This window comes from Salvia miltiorrhiza, chromosome 3, assembly GCF_028751815.1.
Source record: "Salvia miltiorrhiza cultivar Shanhuang (shh) chromosome 3, IMPLAD_Smil_shh, whole genome shotgun sequence".
Classification (NCBI taxonomy): Eukaryota; Viridiplantae; Streptophyta; class Magnoliopsida; order Lamiales; family Lamiaceae; genus Salvia; species Salvia miltiorrhiza.
Genome location: NC_080389.1, coordinates 48,173,702 through 48,198,461, shown reverse-complemented (window position 1 = coordinate 48,198,461; position 24,760 = coordinate 48,173,702). Strand labels below are relative to the sequence as shown.

Sequence of the window (24,760 nt, the reverse complement as noted above, 5' to 3'; positions counted from 1 at the left end):
CATTCTTTGATTTCTCGGTAAAAATAAACTGCACTTGCTTTAGAAACTTAATTAAAATTCCAAGTGCTAATATCCTCAAATAAAAATCATAATAACTTGCTCACAATGACATACGTAACAAAACTCACATAATCAATCAGTCACATAATTTCACATAATATCACGTCAAAGCAGTCGGCAAACACAGACAAACTAGACGTCTCTCCGACCGATTTTTTTTTTTTTTTATCAAGGTTTTTCACTCTTTCTTTCTCGACTCTATTTCCAACTCATTATTCCTATTTTCTTAATAGGACAGTCAATCTCTCTGACATCTCAGTATTCTCAATAGTGTTAAGAGACTATCTCACAACATAGGGAAAAGTACGGGGTGTTACATGTACTATCAAATTTAGATAAAATTCATGACTTCATGCATAATTTAAAATTCATGTGGCTCATATAAATACATTTAACTCACCAATTAAAACTTATGCACCACATTTATAAAAATTTTCCTTTAACTAAGCACATTAAAACACATATATAATGATTAAATCACATCAGATAAATCAAACCAGTTTTTATTATAAATGGATGCCGAATCCTAATTATTAATAATTAAGCCCTTAATCAGGAATTAAAAGTCGGGGTATGACATACTATCCACTTTAAAAGAAATTTCGTCACGAAATTTGTACCACAGAAAATAATTCTGGGTACTTCTCATTCATGCTAGAATCGAGTTCCCACATCGCCTTTTCTTGATCATAGTGCTTCCAAAGAACTATTACTAAGGGTATCGACTTATTCCTTAGTACTTTAACTTTCCGATCTAGAATAGATTCGGGTCTCTCCTCATATCAATTGGATTCCTAATTCCAATTTATATACACGAGATTTACTTGAGAATAAGTTCCCTCGTCCTTTTTCGGCGGTTCATTTTGCTCCTACCTCATTCCTAGGGCTCATCTACGGGGTATTCTTTTTTCAAAGACTAAAATAGTCATCAACCCATTTCTTGTTACCTATCACATGAATAACACTTTCCTATGAATTTATCTTAAAACTATCATAGACCAATTAACTTAAGTCCTCGTACTCGAACACTATATTACGGTCTTAGCTTGAACTCTGAATTTCTATCATAATGAGTGGTCGATATCATTTATAGGACAAAGACTAATAATCTCAACTAATTACAATGAGACACAATTATACGAAGCCATAATTTGGGTAGTATACTACATCGGTAGACTAACACTTCTTGGTCTTATCAAACAAGGGAATCTATTATGACAACTCACGAGTTGCAAGGCTCAAACTCAACACAACATCAAAGCAAGGTGTTGTAGAAATTGTTCAAGAGAATCAAAAGAATGACCAGAGGGTATGAAATGATTAACTACTAGGTCGAACAAAATGACCTCGAGTAAGAACCCATCTGGCTTTTCAACCGAAAGTTGAAACACATGGGTTTTCAACCCAAAAGACGTCTACTGAGATTTGGATCATGTGGACTGGCCAGGTCCAACATCATCACATCCCAGTCACACGGGAAACATCGTCCCGAACTTGGAGAGCCATGAACATACTATACATAACAAAGCATAAGTTTATCATGACAACTAAACTTATCTTAAGGTTCCTTATCCTATTGATCTCAAACCCCAAACCTCTCTTAAGACATATACACACAGACATACGTACACAGACAAAACACACTATTCTTAAAATCTATACTATAGCAAAAGTCGATTTGATATTCCGTCGTACTTCCGTTGCACTTGAACATTTGAACGTAGAGACTATGGTTCAACCTTTGATGCAACGTTTACCTAGAATTCGTCGTGTATCGTCATTCTGTGCTTTTCCTTTACCTCGTACATATCTTTTCAATCCTCTTTGTAGTTCAAAAGAACCATCATTTTCTTAAGGGAGCTGAAACGCTCTAAGTTCTCTTTCATTCTTCTACATCATCACCTTAAGAATCTAGATTGTAGAGATATACTACTAATCTAGTAGTCTATGTTCTTTTAAAATTGTGATCATGCAACTTATAGCAATCTATGTTCTCCGGGAAAACATATGTCAATTTTTCTATCATTCGTCTGATCATAACATCATAGATTGCGAAAATATGCCATGAAAGGCAAAACATTCAACATTTCATCATAACCTGCTCTTCACATAAACATATTCATGAAGCATTTTAGAACATTAACATCTTTAAAACGTTGAAACTGCAGTTACCTTCTTTCCTTGATTGAGCACGATGCAATGGAGTGTTGAGCGGTGCCATATGAACCCATGTAAGTCTAAAGAATCAAACTAGACTCGACTCTTTAGAATAAGGTTTCTAGGGCCAGAGCGAACGAACCGCTCTGATACCACTCTGACACAGCCCACTATCCCAATGACGGGTTAACAGGGGTTATGACTTGGGGTGCACAATAAGAAATGGAAATGGACAATTACTTAACATTAAAGTATATGAAAATGTCACTTATAGATAAAAAGCTAGGATCATATATGATCATTTGGATACTTATAAAACATACACATAAAAGAGAACTGATTAAGGTGGTTTACCCAATAACACGTGTCACAATTTCATAACATAAAGTTATCCTAATCAAAGTGTTTTGCAGCGGAAAAACGTGTGAGATATACATATGAAGATGTATACTCAAGGTTATATTTCTTGAAATGTCAAAGGAACACCCGCTCAACATCATTCCATTCCATCAATTGCTCAACCTGCACATTTAGAAATACATGCAGGGCTGAGTATAAAAATACTCAGTGGGCATAGCCGAAAATACAACATGCATACATATATAAATTGAACTGCCATAACAGTAACACACAGGGGTTTTCTTAAATGACCTGCGCTTACTAAAATATTTCTTTCATTTTCATAAAGTCGATCGGCCGATCATTTTCCTTCATATGATCCATATCTGTTCCTTTCTGTCACGCGCCGGGAAGGAGGCCTCCTTACCACGGACGCCAAGACCGGTCGCAAGCGACTCGCGGTCTCCATAAGTGTACACGTTAACCCTAGCTAGCGACCTTTGTCTAGCATAGGATCCCAATTGGATTTCCTTTAAAGTTGGCGAACCAACACAGATAGGATACATATAAAAACATAAACATTTTTGGCAGTCAATCATTTCATAAACATTTCATTTCATTTCATGAACATTTCATTTTCATTTCATAAGAGTCATTTATCATTTGGGCATAATAATAAACTGAAATTAACAGTTAAAATCATCTCATGCATATATTCGTATAAGAGGCCTACGACACGCAGGGGATCTCTATATACGTATAGTAAAAGTAATGCCCACCTGGATAGGCAAAGCCTGAAGATCATAATCACATAACCTGTCTTGGGAAAACAGTGCTAATCCCCTTGGTCCACAAAGCCTACAAGAAATTCTATTCTTAATAGGTCTCCTTGAATCTAATCTTAAGTCATGGTGTAGTGCTTAACATTCTATGATTCACTTAGCCGGGTTTTTAATGAATAAATAATTAAAAACATTTCTTGAGTTAAGGACACCAACAATATCCTTACTCGCTTTTCTTAAAAATTGGAATTATAATTAAAACCAATTAAATACTTTTATTGCAAGTAAAAATGCAATTTCATGTCATGCTTAGCATATAATAAGTAATTTACTTAAAATATGCACATAATAATAATATGATATTATTATGAAAATTATCCTTTAAATAAATTAATCAAACTAGTAATAGTTCAATTAATTAAAAATAAAAAAAAAAACCCAATTTAATTAATTGAAGGCAATCCAAAGTCTTTAAAAATAATTAATCAAACTAATTAATAGTCTAATTAAATAAAATAGGGAAGCCATTTATATAGATGAAATAGAGCCCATGCTTAAATAAATAATAGTCCATATAAATTTAAAAGATGAGGCCCAACTCAATAAAATAGGAATGGCCCAAACTGAATAAAATGAATCGGGCCCAGCTAAATAAAATTAAAAAAAATCGGCCCAAGCTTTTAAAAAAAAATCGCAGCCCAAAACTATTTAAAAATAGGCCCAATACTCGGCCCAAGTCCCTCAAGCCCAAACCTCTAAGCCCAACCCAAGCCCAACAACCCCAAACTAAGCCCTAAGTCTTCCTCCCCCTTCTTCTCCCCCATCTGTCGCACAACACTCACACACACATACAATTTGCAGATCTCACTCTCTCTCTCTCTCTCGGACTTCACGGCCGCGTGCCACCATCCCGGCGACGAGCGCCGCTCTGTCATCCTCACCATCAGTCACGCCTCCCAGCGGCTGCAGCAGCAAGGCCGCCGCCGACCGCGACTCCCTCACTCTCTGCTCACTCCGACCGACAGCAGTAGAAGAACCACCGCCATCGCCGTCCTTCCCTCGACAAAATCCAGTCCAGACCCGGCTCAGAGCGGCAACAAGGCCCTTGCCTCGCCGCCTCTCCCTCAAATCTCCGGCGACAGCAGGCTTTGCCGCCATCGACTCTCCTTTTCCCTCCACTGACTCAACCCATCTCTCTCTCTCTTCTGTGACAGTGGCGAACCACCACCGCCACCTCTCTCTCTCGCTCAACTCTCTCTCATTGAATCAGACCAGCGAGCAACCATGAAGGCCGCCGCCGTTCCCCAGACCAGCCTTCAACAAGACTCATCCCGTCTCTCCCTTCTCTCGGCTGAAACAGGCCCGACATCCCACCGCGAAGAGCGGCGCCCGAGCCCTAGCTCCCTCTCTCTCACCGTGGCCGGGCGACAGCAGCGCCGCTGCCGTGCCGTGCCTCCGTCCACCTCCCGACTCAGTTCACACAGCCACCACACTCGTCTACCCAGCTCGACACAACAAGTTTAACATAAAGAGAAAATCATGCTTCAAGAGTCATCTTTTATTGAAACATTGAAGCTTATGCAGTTCAAACTTGTATTTATTGGTTTTCTAGTGCGATTTATAAAGCTAAAGTAAAACATAATTTAAGTTGGTAAACCTTGAATGAGAGGGCTGATCGTTTGTTGCTGAAACGTTGAATGAGAGGGGTGTTCATTTGTTGTTGAATTGTTGAAGGAGATGAGCTTGGAATATATTTTATATAGGCTTATGAATCTGAGTTTCTTTCTTGCGAAGTGATATGTGGTGAGTGATCAAATAATGTCTGCCTAATGGAAAAGGCAGAAACTTGGTTAATGTATAGTTGTATTGCATATGAGGAGTCTGACTGTAAAGGCGTTAATGTATAGTTGGCTTGATTGCCTGTAAAGGTTGTTACTTTTTTAAAAAAAATAGGTGGTGTGGGATGCTTGCTTTTAGTTGGCAATAAGGTGGTTGATGGGTGGCTGATGGGAGAGTAGGATATGAGTATTTATTGGTCAATTAAAATCCTTCAGGATAAAATTGTCGAAACTGTAGAAATTCTTCAGGGTTTACTAATTAAATAGCTCGTGAAAATACTTGAATGCTAATTTAAATAAATATGCAATGCATATAAATTAAATAACTCAATGAAATTAAATAACTCAAATTTTCAAAACTTTTGAAAATCATTTTTGTTGGAATTAAAATAAATTCTTTTTCTCAATCCGGCGTGAATCATCTTAACTTCTAAGTTCAAAATTACTCTAAATTTAGCTAGGAAAAAGCGGGGTGTTACAAATTAAGTATTAATCGTTCAAATACAAGCCTCTCTTGTATATCCATGTAAGTCTTCAGCTCAAACCGTTCCTCTTTGTCAGTTCTCATGAACTCTAACACATAACTCCCCAACTTAGTATAATGACCATCAGATGTACCCTTGCTTTCAATGACATTCATTTTCCCCTATAATATATGCAGCAGCTAACTTTTTCGCTAAACTTGTTTGTTTGTTGGAACAAACCTAAAACTTTATTGTTTAATGAGTTTGTAGAAAAGTGGTAAAACTTTGTTTTATAATGTGTCGCCGTTTTTGCGCGCATATATATATATATTTATATATATATATATATATATATATATATATATATAGGGTTTGGTTCAAGTGTAAACTCTATCTTACGGTGAAAACTAGATCCTGTGAACAAACACATAAAATACGTGAACAAGAGATATGTAGTGTGCCTAGATATGTGAATGGTGAATTTAGTGGAAATTCGTGATTCAATTGAATATTCAGGAGAAAAGGAAGATAGAGAGAGAAAAGATGAGGAAATTGATTATTCTTATTCATAACCTTTCTTGTAAGACAAGAGACACTATATATAAGTGGTCCCAAGCACATATGAAACAACATTCTCGAAAACTAAGTTATAAACAATTGCAACATAAAAGAAAAGGGATAAGCATTTTTTTTAAAAGAAGTGCGACTTCTTCTTCAGCAAACAAATTCTTTAGCCACGTGTTTGGCTCTCCACAGAACCACTTTCCTCCCCAAAGCCTCATTTCTTCCCCAAATCAACGCTTAGCTCGTCTTCCCCCACTTCTGAATCTAATTCCGTGACAATACCCCCGGGCGAAGGACATTCTTGTCCGCAAGGATCAAATAGAGGAAATTTCCGATGGATGAAGGACAAATCTTTCCAGGTGGCAAGAGCAGAATCCTGATTTACCCACTGGACCAAAACTTGAGAAGTCGATGAACCACGGCGGGACACAGTACGAGTACCCAGGATTGACGAAGGCGCCACCTTGCAACACCCATCATCATCCAGATCAAGAAGAGTTGAGACAGGTACCACTTCTTGCCCTATACATTTCTTGAGTAACGAAACATGGAAAACGGGATGGATCTTAGATGATTCTGGTAAATCTAGCTTATAGGCAACCGAGCCAATCTTTTCCACCACAGTATAATGGCCATAGTAACGAGCTGATAACTTTAAATTCTTGCGGAGAGAGAGAGAATTTTGTTTGTAAGGCTGAAGCTTAAGGTACACCTTATCACCCACTTGAAAAACACGATCTTGACGACGCTTGTCCGCAAAGAACTTCATACGGCTCTGAGCTTGAATCAGATTATCTTTGAGGAGTTGTATGAACTGCCGCCTGCCTTCCATAATTTATGTAACTTCTATATTAGAGAAGTCCATAGGAGAGCTCAAACCCAACTGATTAGGGGGATTTCCATATAAAGCCTGGAAAGGCGTGCACTTCAAACTGGTGTGAAAATTGGTATGTTACCAATATTCAGCTAGTGGAATCCATCGTACCCATTGTTTAGGGCAAGAACTAACCATACAACGCAGGTAGTGCTCCAAACATTGATTGAGCCGCTCTGTTTGGCCATCTGTCAGCGGGTGATATGCTGTAGAGAAAGCTAGCTTAGTGCCCATGAGTCTGAAGAGTTCCTTCCAAAAAGAACTTGTAAATACCTTGTCCCTGTTAGAAATGATAATAGTAGGGGGCCCATGTAACTTGTAGATATTATCCAAGAAGAGTTTAGCTACGGACTGAGCAGTATAAGGGTGGGATAGAGCTAAAAAGTGGCCATACTTTGTCAACCTGTCAATTACCACAAGTATGACATTCTTACCAAAAGATTTGGGTAACTCTTCCACAAAATCCATGGATATGTCAGACCAAGCCTGATTAGGAATAGGTAGAGGTTGCAAGAGTCTTGGGTAGACACCAGAATCTGACTTGTGCCTCTGGCAGGTGTCACAACTTTGGACATAATTTTGAACATCTGCCTTCATCTTAGGCCAGTAGAAGTAACCTCTCAATCTCATATAAGTTCCCTGTATTCCAGAGTGACCACCATATGAAGATCTATGCATTTCGGCAATGAGCTTGTGCCTAAGCTCTGAATCTGTTCCAACCACCACCCTTCATTTATGCTTTAATAACTCTCCAACCAATTCATATTCTGGATAAGATTCCTTGTTAACAGATTTAGCAACTATGATTTGAGACAGAAATCAGTCTGATTTGTAGCTTAGCAACAATTCCTGTATCCATACAGGAATGACAGTAGTAAGAGCCCCACATTCTTCAACACTAACATGGCTCCTAGAGAGGGCATCAACCACCTTGTTCTCAGTGCCTTTCTTGTAGTGAATAACATAGTTGAGCCCCAACAACTTAGTAAGCCACCTTTGCTGGACTGGATTGATAGATTTTTGGTCCAAAATGTGCTTTAGAGCTTGGTGATCAGTGTTGATGATGAACCGGTGCTCCTGTAGATAGGTCCTCCATTTTTGCACTGCCATAACCACAACTAGGAATTCCCTCTCATAAATAGAGAGTGCCTGGTTCTTTGGGCATAGAACCTTACTCATGTAGGCAATGGGCACAGCTCCTACCCCTATTCCACTTGCATCTGTTTCCAAGGTAAAAGGTTCATAGAAGTTAGGTAGAGCTAAAACAGGTGCAGTAGACATAGCTTCCTTCAATTGAATAAACGAAGCTTCAGCTTCCTTATTCCATTTGAAACCATCTTTCTTTAATAATAGAGTAAGAGGTCTGCTGATTTGTCCATAACCCTTAACAAATTTCCTGTAATATCCTGTCAAGCCTAGAAACCCTCTTAGTTACTTGAGAGTCCTTGGCACTGGCCAATTGATCATGCTAAAGATTTTCTCTGGATCAGTTGACACACCTTGTGAAGTAATGATATGCCCAAGATACTCCACATTTTCTTGCCCAAAATGACACTTGCTTCTTTTGGCATATAGAGTGTGCTTCCTCAATAACTTCAACACTTTCCTAAGGTGTAGCAAGTGCTCCTCCCAACCCTTGCTATATACCAATATATCATCAAAGAAAATCAATACTGTTTTCCTTAGTTGCTGTGCAAAAGTCTTGTTCATTAGGGACTGAAAGGTGGCTGGAGCATTACACAAGCCAAAAGGCATAACAAAAAAATCATAATGCCCTTGATGAGTAGTGAAAGTTGTAAGGTGTCTGTCAGCTGGGTGAACCAATATCTAGAAATACCCAGACCTAAGATCCAACTTAGAAAAGTACTTAGCACCATGCAATTCATCCAATAACTCGTCTATAATAAGAATTGGATAATCATGTTTAATAGTTAAAGAACTCAAATACATGTAATCTACACAAATCCTCCATGTATTATCTTTTTTCTTGACTAAAATAACAGGTGCAGCAAATGAACTCCTACTATGCTGAATTACTCCCTCTTTTAACAACTCCCCCACAATTATTTCAATTTCATTTTTTTGGTTGTGTGATGTTCTGTAAGGGTGTTGGTGCTCTACTCCCCTTACAGGTGGCAAACTGTGGTTAAGAAAAAACATAAGCATACTCCTCCAGAATTGAAGTTAACTGAGCATTCTCGATGCTTTTGATGGCAACAGAAGTGACCAGGTAAACCTCCTCAATTTCAGATAGATGTTTATGTGTCATTGAGTGTAACATTGGTCCAGAAATCAACTGACATTCTGAAGATGTGGTAATAACTTGCATCTTACCTTCTTACCACCCACATAAACTGTACAAGACATTTTCTTATAGTCTAATAGTAGGGGGGTACAATGTTCCAACCAATCACTGCCCAAAATAATGTCATACCCCTTATGCTCAAGTAGCCTTAATGAGTATACAAACTCATGCTCTTGTACCTTCCAAACAAAGTCCCTTACCACTTGTGTACTTATAAGTTGTTGCCCATTAGCCACCTTGACTAATAAGGGTGTGTCTGTATCCAATTTACAACCCAATAGGGTTGTTGTACTCTCCTTGATGAAACTGAGAGAACTACCTGTATCCAGCAAAATTTGAAGCTTATGGCCATCAACCTCTCCCATGATTCTCATGGATTTAGAACCAGTGGTACTAGTGAGGGCATTAACTGAAACTTCAGACTCTTCCATAGGTTCATTCTCAACTGTAGGCACTTCCACAACCTGTGGCTCATGTTGTATTTGAGCTAGTTCCTGCTCCTCTGACATCTCCATGTAGAAAACCTTAGGTTTACATTTATGACCATAAACATAAGGGTCATTACAGTTATAACAAAGCCCTTTCTCCCTCTTGGCAGCCATCTCTGCACTAGTGAGAAGCTTGATTGGAAACTTATGGACATTTCGTGTTGTAGGTTTATTGGAGATACCCACCTCAGGTTTCTTAAAAGATTGAACAGGATTAGTAAAGTTCTTTGGAACAGACTTTACCCTTTTCGCCAAAGCATCTAGGGTTAGAACTTGCTTCTGCCCCACATAGATAGCATCTTGTAGGGTTTGTGGTTTGAACAACATTAGGAAGCTCTGCATATCATCAGTAAGTCCACTCATGAAGCTGGCCACAAAGTATTATTCAGAATAGGCCATATGATTACTCAGCATCAAACAAGACCTTAACTCCTCGAATTTCTCTACAGATTGGTCATATGAACCAGTTTGTTTGAGATTCTTAAACTCCATAATGATCTTAACATCACTTATGTCATCAAACCTAGCAGCAACAACCTCCAGAAAATGCTCCCAGCTAATATCCAAGATATTCTCATAGCCCAAGTTTTGAAACCATTGGAGGGCCTTTCCTTCAAAGTTATGGACAGCCAACTGAATCATATGATCATCACTAATGGCAGAAGTAAGCTTAAAATATGTATTACACTTGATTATCCAGGATCTAGGATTAGATCCATCAAACTTTGGGAAATCCACCCTATGAAATGAATTCCCCTGGCTATTTTGTGACTGGTCAGATTTAAATTTAGATGAGAAGGCTGTAGAGGTAGACTTAAAACCCTTACCAGATTGTAAGTTCTATGGGGTTTTTCCCATAATGGACTAGTCAGATTTGCCCGTATCCTTGCCCATATTCATTAAGTGCAGCTGAATATCAGCCAAAAGTGTAGAAAAATGATCACACTTTTGATCAATACCTTTCATTCTGTGCTCCACCTTCTGATCAACAGTTGAAATCTGCTCATAAATTTTTTCCTCAGTTGCCCTTCTCTTCATGGTTTCTGTTTGTAAAATTTGATCCAACTTCTTTTATACATCCTGCAGGTCTTTAAATCGAGTTGCCTCCGCCATGATTCGCCCAGAATTTGCTGGAGATGCAAAAAACTTGGCTCTGAATACCAATTAGAGTGTGCCCAGATATGTGAATGGTGAATTTAGTGAAAATTCGTGATTCAATTGAATATTCAGGAGAAAAGGAAGATAGAGAGAGAAAAGATGAGGAAATTGATAATTCTTATTCATAACCTTTTTTTTGATGAAATTACATTATAAATATTACAAACCACACACACACATCACCTAGTGGTTATTGTGGCCGAGAGTATTCGAACCTGTGACCTCTTGGACAACAGGCAACCACCCCAACCACTAGGCCATCCCAAGGGGACTTATTCATAACCTTTCTTGTAAGACAAGAGACACTATATATAAGTGGTCCCAAACACACATGAAACAACATTCTCGAAAACTAAGTTATAAACAAGTGCGACATAAAAGGAAAGGGATAAGTGTTTTTTTTTAAAAGAAGTGCGACTTCTTCTTCAGCAAACAAACTCTTTAGCCACGTGTTTGGCTCTCCGCAGAACCACTTTTCTCCCCAAAGCCTCATTTCTTCCCCAAATCAGCGCTTAGCTCGTCTTCCCCCACTTCTGAATCTAATTCCGTGACAAGATAGTCAAATCGTGATCAATTAAATGTTCATGTGTATAAAAGATTCAACCATCTTTGTTCATGTATTTTATGTATTACAATTGTTCACAATTTGATTATCTCTTGTTCACGTATTTTATGTGTTTGTTCATAGGATTTAGTTTTCACCGTAAGATAGAGTTTACACTTGATCCTTCCACTATATATATATATATATATATATATATATATATATTATATAAAGAACCAGTTTAACGGCATCTAATTTACCGTCATCTTTCTAACAGAATCTTCTTAAATATTAACGGCAGTTTATTGAGCTTAAAGTTAATTCATTTGCTTACCTTCACCGGCCCACTAACCCACCTTCTGCCACATACCCATTTTCTCAATTTTATCATCCCACGATTAAACTCTATTTCTTCTCTCCCCAACTATTCACATCAACAAAATTGCAAAAGCAAATCCCAAACTTCAAACCTTTTTCTCACCCAATTGCCAATTCTCCTCTTTGGCCAATTCCACCACCATATGGGCGAGCCATCCTCAAATGGAGACTCATCCGTCATTTGGTCTTCAAACTCTGATGAAGATGCAACGCCGTCTTTGTCGTGCCGCCTTGAAGAAACATCGTCCAAACCTCAGGTTGGCCTGCGACCACACGATGCCTCCAAGCACAAGAGCAAACCCAACAAGTTTCTTTCTCTATTTTTTTTTCTTATTGAATTTGTATTTCTTTTTCTCATTGATTATCAGCCTGGAGGCTGGAGCAAATGACGATGGTTCCTGGGCTGCTGATATGGGAATCGTCAAGAAAAAATTCATTTTTTGTGATGGAGTTAGAGAATCGAACCGCCAGTGTGAAATTCAGCAAGGAGCCTAACAATTTCTACATCTTGCACTCCTATAAGAACTCTGGTTTGTTTCTCTATTTTTTGCATTTGTAGTGTGATTTCAGTTTATCACTGATGGAAAAATATGTCTATAAATATGATCCATGAAATTTTATAAGTGGCTTTTTTTGCGATTTGAAGGGATAATCATTTTAGGAAAATTTCTGTTGGTCGTTCCCTACAAGGCCTTTGGCTTCCATTGTGTTTATTCACTGGCTTTGGTGTATCTGTAGTGTTCGAGTTAGTATATATTTTATATAGAATGACTGCATGAAATTGGTTTGAGTGAACTTCTGCAATTTTGAAACATATTTACTTGTGACTGCAGTTGTTGGATAGAGAGAATTATGGATTTTGATTGTTTTATTTATTTTTTAAATAGAATTAGAGATTTTGTTTATTTTTGTGATACATTTGTTGGCTGAAAAAGTTTTTCGAAATTGTTATCGGTTGGATATCTGTTGAAAATCGGCTATGTATGCAATATGTGTCAAATTGAACTCCACTCTACAACGTCTTATGATTTATTTATTTATTTCGCTCATGGATTGAATTAGTGATTTTCATGGGTTCTGATTAATAGGGCTGGCAAACAAGAAGATAGTGACCATTCAACAGGGAAAGAATCAGACAGTGCCACTTGCGACAACTAAGACCAAGCTTAACAAATTTCTCATGAAGAAAGAATTCAATTGCATTACAGGCATGACTTGAAGAAGGCAACCTTTGCAAGGTTGAGCGTTATTAACAGAAGCCTCAAGGTTTCCAAGTATGGCGTGAAGAAGAGGAATAAGCAGAGGCTGCTAGCTTAGGTCCGGGTTAGAATATAAGCATGAGTTTGTTTTCATGTCATTTCGTTGCAATTTTTTGCACGTGGAACAATTATCTGATTTTTCTCCCCAAAAGGTCTCGAGTCGTCAGAGATAATCACCAGCCATATAAATTTAATGGAGGTAATTAATATGCATATAGATATTTATCTTTTCTTTCTTATGTATTGGAGTATATTTTATTTTGATGTACTTTCGCTAAGGATTTGGTACATAATACGCTTTAGTACGTAATTCTCTGATGTACTTTTTTTGATAAACTTAAAGAGGTGAAGCAGATGGAGAAGCGACAAAGCCATGAAATACTACAAGTACTACAAGTTGAGTAATACTACAAATGAACTATATACGAATATAATTTAAGAGGTAAGCTACATAAGAATATTAATTTTTGTTCAGATTATTCTTCCATTGTATTAGGCTCACTATGCCTTCTTTTAAACAATTCAATTGAATATGTAATAGTATAAAAGGAATTTTTATTCTATTGTTCTATTGTATTTGCAAACATTGAATAGATATGTCATCCAACTTTTAATTCATTTTCGTATTATATAGATTTGATCTAATAAGGTGATGATAAATCAACCGTAAATGTTAATGATCCAAAGACTTGAAATGATTCATATTTTATATTTTAAATGTATTTTTATTTTAGCGTCCTTCTATATATATGTGTGCGTGTGTTACTATGTTTAAATCATGATTAAATAAAAACACAACGAAGAGTATAATAAATATTTTTTAAAATTTTCAATTATTGTAAGCATTAATTTGAAAATATTATTACTCACAAGTATTTATGTGTTATATATATATATATATATATATATATCAATTGTTTAAACTTGGAACGAATAAGTTATAATTAAGTTATAATTGTTTAAAATATCAATTAATTTTAATCTTCACCGTGCATCGCACGGGAGGACGTACTAGTATATATATATAGGGAAGGGCTACCGTGAAAATACTTATTAAAATAAAAATAAAAATATTTTTCAATGTACGAATTTTATGTAGAACGCGTATGAATTCATCCAACGAACAAGGTTACGAATTGTGAAAAATAATTTTTTGTTACCTTTGGGATTCGAACTCAGGACCACGAATTCATCCAACACAGGACCACGAATTCATCCAACAGGGTTACGAATCAACCATAGATCTTGATGATCTAAGGGCTGAAAATTGTTTATATTTTATATTTTAAGAAGTGTTTTTATTTTAGAAACACTCTTAAGTGTTTAAAATATAAATGATTTTCAGCCCTTAGATCATCAAGATCTACGGTTGATTCGTAACCCTTTTGGATGAATTCGTGGTCCTGGGTTCGAATCCCAAAGGTAGCAAAAATTTATTTTTCACAATTCGTAACCATGTTGGATGAATTTGTAACTCTGTTGGATAAAATTCGTACATTAAAAAACGTTTATATTTATATTTTAAGAAGTGTTTTTACTGTAGCCCTCCCCTATATATATATATATATATATATATATATAGGTCGGACTTAAGATCTATATAATATATAAAAAATGAGTTTTTCCTCTCGCTACTCCCACCAAATTTTTCACTATTTTTCTCTTATCATCAAATTTAATTTATGAAGAAATATTCAATATGCATCTTAAATTTAAGTCCGTGACAAAATCTTTAATGCAATATATAAATAATCAAAAGTGAATTTAAAATAAATAAGTTATGAAAAAATTAAAATATTTTATTTTATCTTTTCATAAAATTTTATAACTTTTTATTTATGTTCGTGTATGAAATTATTTATTTATTTATTTTAACATGTAATACTCTATAATAATAATGTGTAATACTAATTTTCATTATCAAAGGATTTTAAAATTATTTAATAACTATATTTATCATTACACTTTATACAAATTGAGAAAATTTACGTTTTTAAATTCAAGATTTTACTAAGCAATTGATGTGAATTATTTTATTTTATTTTTAAAATGTATTTTACATTTATTTATAATTTTATTTATATTTAATATTTATATTTATTTAAGTATATCGGTAATTTTAATTTTTATCATGCATTGCATAAATGAGCTTACTAGTTCATGTAATGTGCCTTCTTGAATTTCCAACGTTTCACGTCAACATTCAGGCGCCAATTTTTTCTTTTCAAAATTAAAATATTCGAAAAATGATATTGTGAATACTTATATGCACTTATCCTAACGATAGGACATTTCCATTAAAACGCTAATACACTGGGACAAAATCGAATATTTACAATTCTTATAACTTACAAATTGTTTAGAAGCTTTTAAATTTATAAACTTCTAAATAAAATATAAGCTATTCTCAAAAAAAAAAAAAAAAAAAAAAAAAAGAGAATTATAAGCTAAGACAAGCACCCTATAAAACAACATTTACTAAGCGACTCCCTGATTTCATTTAGCATCAGCATATCACAAGCCAAATCAACAAAAACAGGTACATTTTTTTAACCTTTTGAATAAGAAGTGAACTGTTTGCACTAAATCACGTCTAAAGATAATCACACAATTTATTTCTGTTTCTTTGATCACACACACATCATGTAACTCAAGAACAAGATTAAATTTTAACTAATATAACTACTACATTTATTTATCCAATCTTATAAATTCTTATTCATAAATTTTATGTTCGTATGTATATTCTTAGTTCTCATGTAAAAAGATCGTTCTCACCTCGTATAAATAGCTTGTATATTAGCACAAGATCCATGTCGACAGTGGCAATAAGCAGCAGTAAAACAGATCCAATAATCTTTAACCAAAATACAAATCTATATTCATGGACATACTCTCATTCACCGGTCGAATGAATTGGACCGATCTGTCAGATGTGCGGCCAGGAAACCTGAGGTTCGGCACCTCCCAAATTAATTCCTACTTAATGTAATAACTTGCATGCTCGTTTCTGCAGGTTCAAATGAAAAACAAAGCTTGAAACCTGCATCACGAGAGCTAACTATCAAGACTTTGGACTATCCGAGTCTCCTAAACAGGAATGCAATTGCCAGAATGGTTTGAGAAAAGATGTGAGTGTATACGCCAACCAGTGACCTACAAAAAACAATCACAATCTATGCAGCATCCGCTGAATTGCCAACGTCAACAATTAATTTCTAAGGGCCACCTGATCTCCAGATCAGCATATCCAACACTTAGAAGATGAATATTATCATGTTAATGTTATAAGGATCACTCTTTTCCACTAACTCGTGTCTAGAAGTAGAACTGCCCATGCAGAGAAGGCTGATATAGTATCGGACAGCATACCATCCACAGAATTTGCTTCACATGCAGGAGCACCAGCAGGACACCTATTAGCTTGCAGTGAAGTTCACTAATTAGAATTCCTAAATGATCAGAAACATGGTTTTATCAAATTGAAAAAGCAGAAACATCATGTGGATTAATTTATGCAACAGCTTTTTGCACATCGGATTTTTTTTTACAAAAGACATTTTTCAGAAAGCCTCCACTGGAGAGCACGGTGGCGCATCCAACAGTTCACTATATTTTACTGAGAGGCCACATTTATGGAAATAAGAACAAGGTCGGTGCAACAAGTTTCAATCATGACCTGATATGCGGAGATTGTACCAGTTATACAGCAGGTTCCAACTGGCCTGAGATGTTGACATCATCTCTCTATAAGTCATCCACCTCATCTGAACTCTCTTCATGAGCTGGAAAACTGGCATTAGGGTAGTCCTCATTACCACTACTTTGGTCGCTATTATAACTGCTCTCCGACGAGCTAGTGAATACATATTCCCCAGAAGTATGACTGCTCGCCAAGGAGGGTGAGTTGGTATCAACGTTGACATCACTGCTGGTCATTGGCTCTTCCACAAAACTGAGCTTGAGAAACAGGAATCCGTATTGAGTAAATGAGTGGACATCCACTATACCAAGACTCACAGGTAAAAAGAACAAAGAAATTAGTTACCTTCCTTCAGCAGGAAAATCTGCAAGCACCCTTAGATTGGGCCTTTCTTCCAATAACTTCGCGTAAAGACATGAAACTGCATAATTGTTGCATCATTGTAGTTCGAATACGTAAAAATCAAAGTTACAGCAGCAACATATATCAGCATGTACCTTGGGGTGCAACATCTCTGGTACCAGTCATCATCAGATGCCAGCCCCTCTCGATTAGATACATCCTATTGACAGGTAAACAAGAATTACTTACGTAGAGACAGAGGAAATGATTGGAAATATTAAAATATATGACATGGGGGCGATTGGATACTCACAAGGTGCTCAAGAAGCTTGAAACGTCCTGCAAGAATCGCCGAAAGCAACCTGGAAACTTCTGCCTGAATCAACCAACTCATAACTTAGGAATTTTATAGCCATTTTTGTAATACACTATTTTCACTTTTACTAAAAACAAAAAAGTCGATCCCTTACTTCTCTCAAATGCATACAATCCCGTAAAATCAAAACTTCCAGTAAGCTTCCACCTCCACCGCCACCTAGATTTCTAGAAACAGAAAGTCAAAAACATGAATGAAGACAGGTGTATATGTATAGGACAAAGGGAAAATAATATATTACAAAAATCCTTCAATATTTAATGCAACTACGCATAGTCGCTTACCTAAGAAATTCACCAGTGATGGCATAGGATGTTGAAAAGTCAACGAACTTCAAATTACGCAATCCCTGCATGGACAAAGTATAACCATAACAACTTGATACAAGGTGAGCGTAAGAATTAAAAAACTGTGAAACAAAGGAAATGGAAGCAAACCTTGACAATGACACGGACTTTAGGATCATGCAACTTAAATCCTCGAAGTGCCAACGAGGATAAATATGGGCAGTTATTCACTAGATCATTGCATGTTGGTAATTTTAAGCTGTCATCTCTACCTGAGAGGAAAAAACACATGAGCAGAATATATTTTGAGCTTCAAAACATGGCTGGACTATTATGCACCTGTTTTTGATGATTCAAAAAATAGACGCTCTATTAGAGGACAAGATCTACTCACTGACTCCAGGGTTTGCCTTAGCTCCACATGTCTGCCAAATTGAAGTATACACATGTCAGAACAGCATATATGGGCAATTTTATTATAAATTTGGGGCTTTTATCCTTAATGCAACTTATCTATTTAAAATCTACTCCCCCCGTCCACCAGAAGTATGGCACTTTTGGTGGCACAGGTTTTAATAAAAAATGGGTGACGATTTTTATGTAGTGGAGAAAGGGTCCCACTATTATATGAAATGAGTGGTTGAGATTGAATTAAGGATTATTTTTTTTGTAAATAAGAGGTATTTGTAAGGATAAAAGATGAGGAAAAGATGTGGGGCCATGTCTTAAAATGGAAATTGCCATAGTTATTTTGGCCACCCAAAATGGCAAAAGTGCCATACTTTTCGTGGACGGAGGGAGTATTATATTTCATTCACCAATCATGCTTCAGGCATGACGCTCTGAATATGTGCATTGAGAAAGAAGTTTGCAATAACATGTAGAAACAAACTCAGAGAATTACAAGTTGGCAACCAATAGAAATTGATACTCACAGGCCAACAATTTCTAGATCAAGCAAAGAAGGGCAAGCTGCTATAGCAGCTCCAAATGCTGTGTTGTCCATTCTTTCTATGTTATACAGGTGTAATCTTTTCAAAAGAGCCCTTAAGAGTAGAAGACAGGAAGATAAGTAAGGCAGTAGTTGGAAAGACACTTTTTTGAAATACTAGAAATATAGAGCATCATGAGTTACCCTGGAGTACCACCATCACCAATCAATGGTGCCAAGCAAGACCTAGTAAGTACAAATGTCTCTTTTCCCTGTCTCGACCTTTTATCATTCCATGAAAATCCTGATGTATCTGAGGAATTTCTCATAGAATAAACAAGAGCTTGAGACGAACCTAGTGATGCAACAGGTGGGCTAGGGACAATCCCAAGCTTAAGGGACCTACAAATGGTAAGATGATCAAAGTTGATGGTGCAACAATGTGAACACATGCATAAAACATCAGCAGATACCCCTTCCGCATAGATGTAGGCACATGAGGATATACAACAATTCAAGCATTTCCAGATGGCCAGCCATTTCTAGATAAAGCATCGTGAATAAAAGTAAAAAATAAGAGGCATGGCACTGAATCGGAAACTTAAATTAATCTAAAAAAGTCAAGATTTTGGAATCCGCATTGTCATTTATCACCAAACGTGAAAGCAGTTAGATTCCATTTCTTGTATTGAAAATACCTAATTGAATCGATCAGAAAGCATAATCTTCCGCCCACACACTAACTGAAGTAAAAAAGAAACACAGCACACATCTAGACATTCTAAGGTAGAACGGCCACAGAAAATAGCCTCCCAGGAGCAGACATTGCAACAAGAGGTCACCTCAAGAAATGTAAAGTTCATAGCCCTTACCGCAGTACTTTTCCAGCTCGTTGAATCATTGTGGAAACTACTATGTTATTGACCCTTGGCACGACTGTGGTTAAGTTAATATTGGAATAGCACAATGGATCAGCAGCACACTTATTGAAGAAGGAGCACGTAGCAGCTGCATGACATACACTCTGTGTATCGAGCAAAGAGAATACCTGATCACAGAGCAAATGTGAACAACTTGAATCATAGATCCTCTACTTCTTTTAACTGGATACCAAAGCTAAACAAGACATAAGCGACGTGCATTTGAACAAAATAACCACAGTGATAGAAACTGCTAAAATGAGAAACTCTATCAACCCTATCGATTCAGTAAGAAAGCACCATCCACGCAGGAAGGCCTAAAATTCCAGCAATACCCAATCAACAGGAACTTCAATGCAGAAAATAGGTCACCAAAAAATCTACAACAAACAACACTGGTAGAATGTCCACGTAGACAGTATTAGATCTCAATTTGATCAAAAGCTAATAGAAGATCCGCTATAGTCTCAACATAACTTGCAATTCAGTAGAGCAAGCATCAGTAAAATTGTGTTAAAACCTAATACCAATTACCTAGATCTTAAAGGAACAAATTACCTTAATAGTGAGATCAGACGGCAGAGCCCAAACGACGGCGTTGTGCATGGATGCGCGCCTCCTAGCGGATCGCTTAGCCGCTTCAGTGAGGGCCGAGCCGAGCCGGAGAGCACGGTCGATGACATCATTCTTCTCGGAATCGTGGGGGCTAGACTCGATTATGCGATCGATGGCGAGGTCGAGAGCGATCGACGATGAATCGTGGAAATCAAGGAAGGATTCCAAGAGCGCGTCGAATTGATTGGGATCGGAGGTCGGGTAGCAGCAGGGGCGCTTGAGCTTGGGATTGGGAGAGACGGCGACGGCGTCGTGGAGGAGAGCGCTATCCATGGCGATTCGCGAGGCGGTGGGGATTCCTTGTTCCTTTTGCTGTGGCGTTTGTGCGGTTTTGGGAAGCTGCGAATCAGCACACTCTAGGGGCGGAGTGACACAAGTGAGTGACACGTGGATTTCAGTTTTGTCCATTCCAAGAATAGATGGCGCCACCATATTATAATAAGGGATTAGAGCATCAGCATCGCCTACACGATAGCGGCCTACTCGTGTAAGGCTCGCATCGTGTAACGCGATGCAATCCCTAAGTTACACGAGGGTTACACGTTCTAACGTGTAGCCCGCTCGGTCGTTCAAAATTAGCGCGTGTTTTACACGCGCGATTAAAAAATAATAATAATAAAATTCGAATTTTGAATTTGATTGCCTCGATTTCCGTGCTTTTTTTTACTGTTAAAAAAAAATTCCTTTTTTTCTTTTCTTTTTCTTCTTCTTCTTCCTCATTTTCTTCATCCACCTTCTTCATCTTCCTCATTTATTCCTTTTTTTCTCTCTCTACACCCTCCGTGGATCCACACAACCCAAATTACTATGACCTAAATTGGTGCCCCGATCTATCCGACGACTATCATCCCGATTTGTCGGGATGTAACTTGGGGGATGCTCCTCCATCCAGCGAGGAGATGCCTTCGGCAGCCCATAGTGTCGCCAAACCGAAGAAAGGCAGCCGGAGGAAGGAAATCGCCCTCAAGATCCGGCATGACAAGCAGGCGCCGGTGGCGGAGGAGGAGGATGACGGAGGAAAGACACTGTCCGTCACACCTACACCTCGGAGGAGACGGACCTCATCGTCCAAATTTGGACGGAGGAGACAAACGACGCCATCCGTGGGACAAATCAGAAGGGGCACGAATATTAGAAGAGGATTGTCGCCCGTGTCAACCCCCTCATCGGCGCCAACCTCAAGCACCGCCAGATTCAAGGGCACTGGACGCGAATGGCCCAAGATGTGCGGCTCTGGGAGAGTATTTGGGTGGAGACGCGCACCCGGTGGCCATCCGGTCATTTTGACGATATGCTTCGGGACAAGGCCCAAATCCTCTTTAAAAGTCGGACCGCAAATAAGGCCTCCTTCAACTACTGGAACGCGTGAAAAAATCTCAAGCACAACCACAAGTTCAAGTCGATGTACCTCGAGGGAGACGTGTATTCCTCCAAGAGGACAAAGACTACAGAGGAGGGCGCCTTCACCACCTCGGCGTCGGGCGAGGACATCTCATCTACCCGGCCGATTGGGAACAAGGCGGCGGTGAGGGCAGCGAAAGTGAAGGGGAAGGGGAAGGTAGCAAGCTCCGAGCAATCATCGGAGTACAAAGAGGCATTGGAGCGGTCCGACCAGAACTTGAAAAAAATCACCGCCGAGTATGCCAAAAGAACTAGCTCAAGGAGAGGGAGCTCGATATGCAACTCCTCAGTCTGGATACATCGCATATGAGCGATGCACAAAGGATGGCCCACGAGCACATGGTCCAAGAAATGCTCAAGTCGTGGGCTTATCTAGATTAGGATTTTAATTTATGTAATTTTAATTATGTTTTTAATTTTTTTATGTAATTTAGGTTTTTTTTATTTTAATGGAATTTTAATTATTAGTAAAATGTTTTATTTAAATTTGAGCAATTAAATTTAAGTGAAAAGCATAAAAATCAAAACTAAAAAAATCATGTAGGCTATCATGTAATTCCAATGCAGCCTCTTTACACAATGTGGTCCCCCCTCATCAAGTAAGCTATCATGTAAGCTATCACGTAACACCAATGTGGATGCTTAATGCCCATATTATAATACGGGATTAATACCGCTAAATGTCCCAATTGATTTTATTTTAGTATTTTGAATCAATTTGAAAATTTTAGTCACATTAAACCTTAATTATGCCATTAAGCGGGTTTTGCATCCGACAAAGTAATATATTAACGTGTAAATTTTATTAATAACTTGACTTAAAACTAATACGACTTGTCAATACATGTAAATTAAATCATATTAATGACATGTAATGAAACGACGTCGTTTCATATGGGCGCTGAAATCCTCCTCTGCGGGAGCTATCTCGAGCTCTGGTGAGCCCGTGCCATTGAAGTAGAAGAAGATTCTTGATCTATGGGCGATGGGTGATTTCCAAACATGTTCGAGTTGAGGGAATTGGGGTGGAGGATATGATTGGCTTCTCGAAGAAAGAGCTCAAGGCCCTTCAGGGCATGAGTTTTTAAGCAGTTGTTCAGTGATTCGACTTTCGATTTCATATTCTCAACAATTCAACTTTCGATTTCGTGTTTTGTGTCTTTCGATTTGGCTTTTAATTCCTATAAATCGTTTCAACCTTAAGCCTCAGCCTCTCACTCCTTTCAAATTTCAATTAGTTTGATGTAGAGAAGGAAGAATAATCCTAACTATATCTTCAAGCTTATGAACCTAAATCTGTTAATGGCATCTGCTGGTGGAGTCGCTGCCGCTAACGACAGAGGTGAGAGGAGACTGACGAGGGTAGGGTGCAATTCTAATTAAGATAAATTAAGGGCATAAGAACCCTTACATACTAGTTAAGGGCATAAGAACCCCTAATTACAACTAAATACTTTAAATTAAGATAAAACGACGACATTTTATTGTTAAGGAAAACGTTGTCGTTTGGTATATCGGCCGGTGTGCCATGTCAACTTTTCTGGCATGCCAAGTCAGCTTCAATTTCGGGGGTAATTTAACGGAGAATGCAAAAATCGGTTATTAACATAGTTGAAGTATATTGTGTCTGAAATTTTGTAAATTGATGCAAAACGCGAAAATGAAACTAATTGAGGTATTTAGCGGCATTAACCCCGTAATAATACTTCCTCAGGTCTCATATTTTAGTATCCATTTCAAAATGATAATCGTATTTTTTTGAAATCAAGAATAATATAAAATTTAATAAAGTAGTTGAGTGTATTGTGAGTGCAATAAAGCTCCCACCTTTATGAGAGTATTAAAGTTGTTAGGTCTGGAGGGTCTCGAATAGGTGTATGGGGGGGAATACACCTATAAGCTATTTTTTGAAATCAGATGGATCTCAAGATAGAGATCAAAATAAAACTTTACACATAAACTCAGACACCTGTTTACTGAAAAGAGTTTTGACCAAAACAGGGTTGACGACTGATACTGAAAGACTCTTCAGTAATGAGTTAGCAGTTAAGTCACAAGAGCTTAACTGATCCACGTAAGGCTTCAGTCGAGTTTGTTAAAAACAGAGATGTTATAAATCTTCCTGACTATCAGAGGATAAATCAGTCAGACTGATAACATACGCAGCGGAAATACTTTTGTTTCGCAATAGTCTTTGTTGAGCACGTTGTTAGTCTTAAGTTTCTCTTTGCAATTAATCAGTATGCAGTTTATCAAAGTAAGAACACAAGTAGGAAAGTAAAACAAAAAGCTGTAAATAACACAGAGATTTTTACGTGGTTCGGAAAACACTGCCTACGTCCACAGTCGGTTGATCAGACCAACAACTTCACTCTGCAAGTGCTTACAGGTGCACTGCAAACCGATGCTTGTACTTATGGGTGCACAGCAAACCGAATCTGTGTGCTTACGGGGAAGGGTGGATATCTATAGAAACTAAAAAATTCTCTGTGTTATTTCTCATCCGAATCTTCAATACCAACACACCTGTGTTGGATTTCTCAACAAGGTGTGGTGGATATCCACAACCGAATCAACTGAAGATCCAATCTTCAGTACCAACACACCTTGTTGGATTTCTCACTCCTAGCACGAGCTGACACTAGGATCTCACGGAGTCAGAGTACCTTCCTAAACTCCTTTTCAACTCAAACACTCGATTCTATCGGTCGAAGGGAGGTTTGAAATCTTGCCAACTAAATTTCAAAGAACAAGTTCTTTGGAGCTAGTTTTGACCTAGGCTCTGGGTAAACAGAGGTTTGCCTAAGGTCTAAGAGAATATATGTAATCAGCAGTGACTGATTTTTGGCTTTGGAATTCTCTTCTTCGATTCAAGCTTTGGGAATTTGAGCTTTGGGCTGAGACGCAATTTTGGCAGAGCTTCAGCTTGTGTTGTTGAATCGGTGAAGATTGAAGTGATCCTAGAGCGCTATTTA

The 24,760-nt window shown here is 37.7% G+C and overlaps 1 protein-coding gene, 1 long non-coding RNA gene and 1 pseudogene across 2 annotated transcripts; 1 reads left to right on the top strand and 2 right to left on the bottom strand.

The window, feature by feature from the left end:
- Positions 1–2,440: 2,440 nt before the first annotated feature.
- Positions 2,441–3,524, bottom strand: LOC131016249 (uncharacterized). The gene is made up of 2 exons (XR_009098893.1): positions 3,336–3,524; positions 2,441–2,739 (listed from the first exon to the last, which is right to left on the bottom strand). It is a non-coding gene; the product is annotated as an uncharacterized LOC131016249 (long non-coding RNA).
- Positions 3,525–11,881: 8,357 nt separating this feature from the next.
- On the top strand, positions 11,882–13,775 carry LOC131016248 (60S ribosomal protein L28-2-like; annotated as a pseudogene).
- Positions 13,776–16,692: 2,917 nt separating this feature from the next.
- LOC131016247 (F-box protein SKIP17-like) lies at positions 16,693–20,796 on the bottom strand. The gene is given in 13 exon segments (XM_057944903.1): positions 16,693–17,165; positions 17,259–17,314; positions 17,316–17,334; positions 17,411–17,475; positions 17,569–17,631; positions 17,726–17,798; positions 17,916–17,980; positions 18,069–18,190; positions 18,258–18,343; positions 18,854–18,964; positions 19,054–19,251; positions 19,722–19,897; positions 20,328–20,796. Coding segments are annotated over 13 exon segments (1,707 nt in total). The 5' UTR covers positions 20,793–20,796; the 3' UTR covers positions 16,693–16,957.
- Between the last annotated feature and the right edge of the window lie 3,964 nt (positions 20,797–24,760).